Here is a 10,000-nt window from a genome sequence, read left to right as displayed (position 1 = left end):
GGGTCTGTGAGAGGGGTGCTAGGGTGTGGGCTGAAGCACCAGGAAGGGGGATGAAGGAGAGAGGGAGAGCAAGATTGAGGCCGGGGGAATGAATCACATCACTGCACCTGTCAGAGTGGCATGTGGAACTAACAGGAAGCACAAGGGGGCAGCTGACCTCTGACCTCTGACCCCAGCCTACCAGGGCAGGGCCACAGTAGTCTGGAGACCAGCCCTGAGCTTGTGACCCGATGACCATGTGACCTCACACAGGGAGTGTTCACTATCCTACACTAGCTGGTCCAATCATTGGTTGCAGCCTCACCTCCTGAGAAACAGCCAATCGGGAGTGACCTGCATCGCAGCATATGCTTCAGAAGGCATATCCGCTGCCAATCAAAATCATTGGTGCCATTCTCACTTTGCCAACATAATCAATACATTAAAAATCCATTTAAAGAATGACAAAACAGAAATGTGAAACTCAGACACCAGTATGATGTGAGTATTGGTGCCGCGCTAAATTACAATTGATGACCAGATTACGAAGCACACTGTATAATGTAAATGTTTATCATGTTTTATTAATTCCTCGCATTAATTACATAATCTATCAGAGGCTGTTAGCAGGAAAATTATGTGGCTTTGGTACTCAACAGGTAAATAGTTTAGTTTTTTAATGTATTCTGCTGAAAGTGGTCTTAATGATAAGAGTTGAACAAGTTTTCTTGATTCATGTTGAAATCAGTGGAAATCAGCACTGAGCTATTTTTTTCCCCACGGGTAGAAAAGTGATTACCCTAAAGTATATCAACTTAGTAATAATAATAATAATTGGCAGTGGAAAAAATGCTGAAACTGAATTTTCCCATTTTCTTTATCATAAACCCATTTAGTCTTTTTTGAACAACATCAGAAATAAAGATTAATGATTACTTCTGAATGATAGCTACGTGGATGAAATTAGGCAGAGACTGACTCTGATCCCTTCTGAAGGGAGAACGATCCCAGGAGCTTTTAAAATAAACACCTCAGGTGCATGTGCGCGTTTGGTAAGTATTCAAGATGTGATCAATGCAGACGCCTTTTAAAGAGGCAATGCAATTCTCAATCTAATAGCCGATTGGTCTCAGTCAGGCCCTGCTGAAAATCCTCTCCCCTGGGATCTGCTGAGATTCGTATTGGCTGCCTGTGAGAGATGCATATGAATCTCACTACCGCATATTCGGTGTTTATCAGGACACAGCAGCCCAGTGTGAACAGGAAACGTGGCTCTCTGCACGCAAACACCCCGAGTCGAACGCGCCCTTTCATCTGAGAGAGGGGAAAAGCGCATCCTCTCTGCGGGGGGAGGGCCCCCCTATCGCTGCCCCCCGACTCCCACAGCCCTGCTGGGGGCATGGAGTCACCGCGTCCGCTGCCTCTCTGGGTGTTTAACCCCGAGGTGATGCAAAGCAGTGGGAACCAATCAGACCCCTCCAGCAGACACATTACACTGACAATCACAGCAGTGCTTTGAGAAGCCATCCTACACTGGGTAATTCAACCAGCAGCACACACTAATCACAACCCCTCAAAGTCACCAACATTTTATCTGCCTTTGTGTGGGACGTCTGTGTCGAAAAGTTTTATCTCTTAAAATGGCTATGTAATACAGTGCTGGAATCATAAATACCATATACACTATATGGACAAAAGTATTGGCCACACCTGTTTTTGAGGGTTTGGGCTAGGCCCCTTATCTCCAGTGAAGGGCAATCTTAATGCTTCAGCATACCAAGACATTTTGGACAATGCTATGCTTCCAACTTTGTGGCAACAGTTTGGGGAAGGCCCTTTTCTATTCCAACATGACTGTGCCCCAGTGCACAAAGCAAGGACTATAAAGACATGGTTTGATGAGTTTGGTGTGGAAGAACTTGACTTGCCCGCACAGAGCCCTGACATCAACCCCATCGAGCACCTTTGGGATGAACTGGAATGGAGATTGCGAGCCAGGCTTCTCGTCTAACATCAGTGCCTGACCTCATAAATGCTCTACAGAATGAATGGGCACAAATTCCCACAGAAACACTCCAAAATCTTGTGGAAAGCCTTCCAAGAAGAGTGGAAGCTGTTATAGCTGCAGAAGGGGGACCAACTCCATATTAAAGTATATGTATTTGAATACAATGGCATTACAATGTAATGGTCAGGTGTCCGAATACTTTTGTCCATATAGTGTATATTTATGAATTACAGGTTGTACCTGTTATATATCTCTGATCCTGACAGGCTCTGAAGCAGAGATGTGTGTTGCAGCTGGAGGGTCTCTCTTTTTTGAGGTGAATAAACAGAACAGCGCTTACACTGCTGTGATACACCCCACACCCTCTGATTTCTCCTGTATAGACTTTCACCTGACCAAAGCTAACTGTCTTCTTCATAACTGTATTGCTGTTACAAACCTGAACCTACACATGATAAACAAACTTCCAGACAACTTCTGAATAAATGAAGCCATTCTGGACCATCGGTGTTTCCCACCCAGAGAGTGTCAGCCTACAGAGGTACAGCAGATACTCCTGCGAGGCTAACAAGGCCATTGTACAGATGCTGTTTTCTCCCAGCTGTGCAGCCTGGCCCTGGGGGGTCTGAAAAATCTCTTTCCCTATGATTTCTTGAAAGAATGACAAGATGCCTTAAGAGGAATAATAATTTAGTCTGAAAGCACTCTGCCAGTGGGCATCACTCAAATTCCCCTGTTTTTATGCATGTTTCCTTGTTTTTTCCTCAATCTTTTTTTAGTTTTTTTTCCAAATTGAAATGGTGCGTGTCTTTAAAATAAGGCCTAAATAACAATTGTCTCCCGCACCCGGCTGCTCTCTGATATGGATGTGAACAGGTGGATATGAACAAGTTTGTTCTTTCTTGTGATGTGTTGATGGTTGATGGCAACATGAGCCAACATTGTGTCACATGGGTTTTAACGAGGTGGGGCACTTCAGCCCACCCCCCTGCCACTCTGCTCTATTCAGGTGCCCCAGAGCCTCCTCAGAGATGGGACCCAGAGCCAAAGACTCCACACAGTATCATATAGAGAGCAGCTAGCCTGGCAGCTTCAGCGATGTAGGCCTCCTGAGTGTAATTCCCCCCATTTTAAAGTGGCCGTGCTGCTAATGCACCCCCAGAGAGCCGTGTGAGTGCCCTGCCCTTATCTCCCACAGACAGTCACAGGGAGCCTCGGAGAGTGTGCGCCGCGTGGGCTAGCAGGCCCGGGGACACGGATCAAAGGGAGGACCAGGAAGGGCGACCACGCCTCTGCTCCCCCACCAGTCCCAGACACTTGGGTGGTTCAATCCCTTCAATCCCCCACCCACTGCCCCTCAATGTCAAATGCCCATTAGCGTCCCTCGCTCCAAAACACAGCGGAGACAGTTTTCATTTCTCCTTCATCCCTCTAACTGTGGAAGACACCGCTGATCCACCTCTCAGTGACAAAGGGGATTTCTTCTCCTTCTTCATTCTCTTCTTCTTCTTCTTTGTTCTTTTCTTCTTCTTCCTCCTCCTCCTCCTCTTCTTCTACATCATTTTAATGGCAAGGCCACGTTGACTTTTATCAGTATCTCCATTTGAGCCCAAATCTGATGCTGTGATAAGGTGACATGCTGATATACTTGTAATGTAATTCGGCGTTTTTGCTCTTGCAGGAGATTACTGTAATGTGCTCATAAAAGCGCCTTCTCCCAGCCCAGCTTAACTCCATTTTTACATTTAATGCATTTCCATCGATAATGCTTTAGTCTGGCAGCGTCTAATTGCTAGCTTTCCACATGAAAGTCAGTCATAAGCCATTTTGGAAAAATTACATTCCAAATCGAAATATCTTATTCAGACGTGACATCTTACTTTCCACATGATTTAAGTGAAACGATCTCAGAAAAACTGAATACCACAGAAAAACATGCAGTAAAATCTGCATCTTTAACACGTTAATGTTAATTTTCTCCACCGGGTATGATGAAAGCAGTATCCTCAGTGGGCAGACAAGGATGGTGAATTGAATAGGTGCATGGTGCAGACTGTGTACATGTCACATATTTTTGTATGGTTTATAATATTCTATTTTTAATCAAGCATTGTAATTACGAAGCGCGATAGTCTCTGCCGTGGGGGGTCTGAGCACGCTTTATTCTTAAACACAGCTGGATCATAGAGCGCTAATAAAAGTACGCTAATCCGCTGTTATTCGCAGGGGATACATTCTAGAAATTACTGCGAATATGGAAAATCTGCTAATACCATTAATGTACTAATTAATGCCGTTTACTTAACTTTTCCTGAATTGGGATGCAGCGATGCATTAATAAAAAAAAACAGAAATAATGCACGCGGGACGCAGTGGGAGTGCGTCGTGGCGCAATGCGAGGTTCACGCTGGTTTCCGCACTGCGCTGCAGATGCGCTGAAGAGCACAAACACTCCAAACTGCATCACGAAACCATGAATAACGTGAATTAATGTACACTCTACACAATGGCCCTTTCCTCAGGATAGCAATTTACCAATTCCCTGGTCGGCTTTGGAGACATACTGCTGCACGACCGTTTTCATTACGGGCAGCTCGCAGGAAATCAACAGAGCGTTACTGTTGTGACGGACGATTCCACAATCTCCCGCTTGGAAAGACAAATATGAAAGAAAAATATTCCCGAACAAATCGCCATGCACCCTTTTCATACACCACCATATGCATCCATATGCATAGAGACACTTGTTCAGCTTCAGGTCATTTTCGTAAAAGGTACCATCTCCAGCTGATGGCATGTCCTATAGTTTACAAAAGTGAATAAAATCTGGACTGCCTCTGAAAAATGTATCCTCAGCGAACACGTTTGCACTTCATTAAATGATTAATTAAATTATGAATCACATGTGGCACCAGGATATGAAATGCGTGCTAAAAATCAGCCTTTAAACGTTGGTTCACCGGGGCAAACTTAAATTACGTTTCTCGTTATAAAAATCATTGATCATTTGAAATAGCCCTACACACATTTGCCATTCGGTTTTGTACAGGGTTTTCCACCCAATCCTAAATAACCATGACATTGTTTTACCCAGAATTCCAGTCTGTTGTGGTATCAATCCAATATCCAGTCTCTCAGAGAAATGAGACTTAAACATTTAGGTAGGGAGGTGTGTGTGTGTGTGTGTTGGGGGGGGGGGGGGGGGTCACAGGACATGTCATTGTCCTTAGCAGGTCAGACCTGGTACAGCCATCATCCGCCACGGCAGCAATAAGCGCAGTTTTCGTGAGGTGGCGCCGGTAATGGGTCGGTGTGCGGGGGTTTGGCAGGGGACGGAATCGGAGAGGACATGCGCATCTGCGGGGATTACCGCCGCGCCGCGATCCCATTACCAGCCCCACCGCCCCGAGAGAAACCGTTTACCGCAAATCACACACCTCACTCACGCCATACCGGCAAACCAGCGCACCATCAAACCCAGACAGAGACAGCGCAGGTATAAACACACAGACACACAGAAATACACACACACATCACCTGCAACAGATGTCTGAAAACTGCAACGGCACGTGACTCAGAGAGAGCTGGTGGGTGTGAATGTAGCCTAAAGCGGCCAGTGACCCCAGCAGGATAGGGCTGTTTATGGCTTTACTGGGTGCTCAGCAGCTACGACAGCGAAGCGGGAGGGAAGATTCTAAACTATGACTGACAGCCATCCCAACCCCATGACTCCAAACTTCCCAAAAAATCTTTCAGCTGCAAACATCACCCCAAATTATTGTTACTGTTATTGAAAATACTTTGTGACAAACAGAAAATTGCTCTCCTAATGCAGTTTTGAGATGTCTCCTCCTGCAATACTGAATATAATGACCACTGTCATTGACAAGCTAAAAGGAATGAAATGAACATAAGTTCAAAAATACACTACAAAGTAAAAGAACTGTTTAATTTAAAGAACTCAATGTTAAAAATTATTTTTAAAAATCTAGCATAGCTACTTTTTAAAGCTGGAGGCACTATCTGTAACATTGATGAAAAGAATTAGTATAATTTTTATCTAATGGATAAGAAAGAGGGAGACATTTCAACAGTGAGAATTAATACTCATATTAATATAGAGCCAAGCCATGTTCCTGACATTTCTGCAGGTCTGCACTGATTGCATTAGTACTTAAACCCGCTCCAACACAATTTACAACCAGCCCTCAGTGGTAACGCCAATGTGATCCTCTACCTCTCCATTGTTAATAAAAATCCCCTTTTTGGGATCAAATCCATTATTATTTCCTCTAAAGAAAGGCAGCAACCACAGAATCTCTCAAACTGACATTCAGAAACATCTGACACAAAAATGCTCCCAGTAGATCAGGTGCGGATGGAGGATGCAACACACTGTGCTTCACTTTCAGCTCCTTCCACACCATCCAATCATTTTTCTGCTCATTAGCACTACAATGTTAATGCAAGTGAACACAACTGTCAAATATTGGTGAGTAATTGCATGCAATTAACTCTTCTTCATTGATATGTATCTACACCAAATTGTACTGCGAGCAATTCGGTGGTATATATGTTTGAGCATACTGTTTGAGCATACTTTATTTAATGGCCGTGCAGATCTAACTCTTTATAGTGCCACAGTAGTCTTATTGCACTGTGCAAGTGAGGAAGTATTGACATGTGTTGATATCTCCACAAGCATAGCCACCCTCTGAAGTGGAGTGAAACACACACATTCACCACATTCATCTTTTCAGGGTATGTTTGTAAGTTTGCAGCCTCACGCAATTAAGATTTCAGTCCTGACTGTACCTACCAAGATGAGTTATTTAAATTCAATTTATTTAAATTTGTCCACTTGTTTCCAAATGTTGTTCAGATAGTGTATGAGGAAAAGGCACATGATGGGAAGCCAAAATCTGTTTGGATATCAATCGTTTCTTAATATGGGAGAAACGGTCAGACCAGCTGGATATTTCAGGCATGCATGTCAATGTGCACAAAGCCAGCTAAATACAAAAATGCTTCAACATTAAGCTTTTATAAATATAAAGGTTATCATATCACATATATGGGCTGTATATAGGTTAACATTTGCCAAAGTGATTTTGCACCCTTGCCCTCTGACTCCAGACTAACCTGTGGGGACAGCCCATTGCTGACCGGGTTCATGTGGTTGCTGGAAGCTGATTGGCTCATGAAGGTGTCAGAGTAGCTGGAGAAGCCGTGGCGATTGGACGAGAGGCCGTAGGCGGAGCTGCTGTCAGTGGGCAGCCCTCCCTGGTGCATGGATGAGGGAGGCAGGGGCTGCGGCCTGTGCAGAGTGCTGCTGCCGTCTGGAGGGAGAAAAACCTGCCTGAGTGAGGGGGGAAGCACACACACACACACACACACACACACACACACACACACACACACACACACTCACACACTCGCACACGCACACTCACACACGCACACGCACACGCTCACACACACACACACACACACACACACACACACACACACACACACACGCACACACACACACTCACACACATATAAATACACACGCACACGCACACACACACTCACACTCACACACTCACACACTCACACATACACACACACTCACTCACTCACACACACACACATACACACACACTCACTCACTCACACACACACTCACACACTCACACACACATACACACACACACACACACACACACATACACACACACTCACTCACTCACACACACACACACACACACACACACACACACACACACACACCTCCAAACCTTAACCACAAACCAGTTTTAACAGCTTTTTAACAGCCCCAACAGCTGAAAGGAGAAAACTTAAATGAAATATTATAAAGATATTATCTTATATGGATAATGGAGCCAGAATTTTAAAAATGCATCAAATATTAAAGCATCTCTAGCACAAAATATTTGTTCTGAAATTGAGTCATAAAAAGTGGACAAAACACCTGTCAATTTTATATAATATTTGGGCTTTTTTCTGTTTCAAAGTCATACATTTTAAGATATATTAACCAGGAAAGTGTATTTGTGCCTTTTGAATCGAGCCATGCAATTTATGCTAATGTGTATTTAGTATCATGCTAAAATTATCATAATTAGTGGGAAATTTGCATATTCTCTTCTAATTGATATGTTTGTTGGAAAATGCCATTTTTGCATATCCATTCACTGCATTACCGATTAGGGATTTAATTAGTCTTACTTATTGATCATGTGTAGATCAGCATGAATTGAGGTACAAACGTGTAGCCCAGAATGCCAGCGGTTAGCCATGCAGATCATAGAGGAGGAATTACGCCTGAACATCTGAACAAAGACACCGCGCTTTCAGAACAGCACAGAGAAGATCCTCTCCTCATCTGCCTACGAGCAGCTCTGTATTCAGTCGGTAAGAGCAGCTGAATATATTTAAATACCAGTGTAAAAATTAAGTTGTATTGAAGTTAGGGTATCACAGCTGGACCGGAGAGATCCAAATGAGTCAATGTGTCTTACCCTGCGACAGTGTGGTGGGGGGGTAGGGAGACTCCGAGAGCTGGTATGTAGACAGAGTTGCCATCCCAGTGGTTGGGAAGCCTCCAGGTAACAGGTGATTAAACGCTGCCAGCTGATTGGCTCCTGCCTGCTTGCGCCACCTGGCCCGCCGGTTACTGAACCACACCTGGAGAAAGAGAGGAGCAGGAGGTGAGAGTAACGCATGCCTCTCGTATCACACGGCGGGACAAAGGCCAATCAGAGGACAGAGGGAAATCCACCGGGCTGCTGACACTGGGCTTTAGTGTAGACATTTTCAACCACAATACGAAGCAGCAGAGGGGAAAAGGACAGCTGTGCAAGGCTGCACTGTGCCGGGGGCCTGTGTTTCTCTCCTAGGGGGCTGATGCTGTGAGCTCTGAGCTGCGCACAGGGCTCCCCTGGGCCTCATCAGAAAAGCACAGTCATTAAGGGGTCAAAGGTCAGCCAGCTGCCCGGCCTAACACATCTCAAGTGCATTTGGGAACCTGCAGGAACATTTAAAAGAAGGAAGGGCTGAGAGAAGGAGCAGGCCTTAAAGGAGGCATGCACACACACACACACACACACACACACACACACACACACACACACACACGCGCGCCCGCACGCGCACGCACACACACACACTCATGCACGCACGCACGCACGCACGCACGCACGCACACATACACACACACACTCAAGCACGCACGCACACACACACACACACACACACGCATGCGCACGTGCACACACACACACACACACACACAGACATGCATGTGCACGTGCACACACACACACACACACACACACACACACAGACATGCATGTGCACGTGCACACACACACACACACAGAGACATGCATGCGCACCCACACACACACACACACACACACACACACACACACACACACACACACACACACAAACGCACGCACAAACGAATGTAATTCTCCCTTTTTGCAGGCTGTGTCCTGCTCTCCCAGTGCACACTGAAGACACAGCTCTTCCACGCTCACCTGAGCACCTGAAACACTGCCACCTAAAGAAACTTCTCATGACTAAAACTATCTCCTACTAAACTATAAAAATTTTTAAAAATGTAATGGTTTAAAGCACTCGTTAGCTTTACCTGCTACTTTGTGCTTTGCCTGGCCAACCTTTGGAACTTCGTCATGCAGCGCGTCTAATACTGTTGACTCTGTATGGGTTTTTGCTTGTGTTGTATTGTACCTCACCTGTAAGTCACTTTGGATAAAAGTGTCTGCCTAATGAATAAATGTAAAGGTAATATTAATAAATGTAAATGTAATGAAATGTAAATGTTGGAGGCAGAGACTGCATCTCTGCTGTTTCATTGGTCCAATTAGCATAAAAACAACACAGTGACCTGTGCCTCACTGGTGACCGCATTTCTTCATGGTGAAAAAGATAATACTGATATCAGAAGGCATTACACTACAGTAAAAGGGTTAAAACAAT

At 44.8% G+C, this 10,000-nt stretch overlaps 1 protein-coding gene across 2 annotated transcripts in view; it reads right to left on the bottom strand.

The window, feature by feature from the left end:
* Window positions 1-10,000, bottom strand: part of pax7a (paired box 7a) — a 39,500-nt gene that overhangs the window by 4,222 nt on the left and 25,278 nt on the right. For both annotated transcript variants that reach the window (XM_036531603.1, XM_036531604.1), the window contains exons 6-7: window positions 8,515-8,680; window positions 7,130-7,326 (exon numbers count right to left, since the gene is read on the bottom strand). In XM_036531603.1, the coding sequence (XP_036387496.1) occupies window positions 7,130-7,326; window positions 8,515-8,680 (363 nt within the window). The remainder of the gene's footprint in view (window positions 1-7,129; window positions 7,327-8,514; window positions 8,681-10,000) is intronic.

This window comes from Megalops cyprinoides, chromosome 6, assembly GCF_013368585.1.
Source record: "Megalops cyprinoides isolate fMegCyp1 chromosome 6, fMegCyp1.pri, whole genome shotgun sequence".
In the NCBI taxonomy this organism is placed as follows: domain Eukaryota; kingdom Metazoa; phylum Chordata; class Actinopteri; order Elopiformes; family Megalopidae; genus Megalops; species Megalops cyprinoides.
Note: the sequence above shows the minus strand (reverse complement) of the source record. Positions and strands in the feature narration are given on the sequence as shown.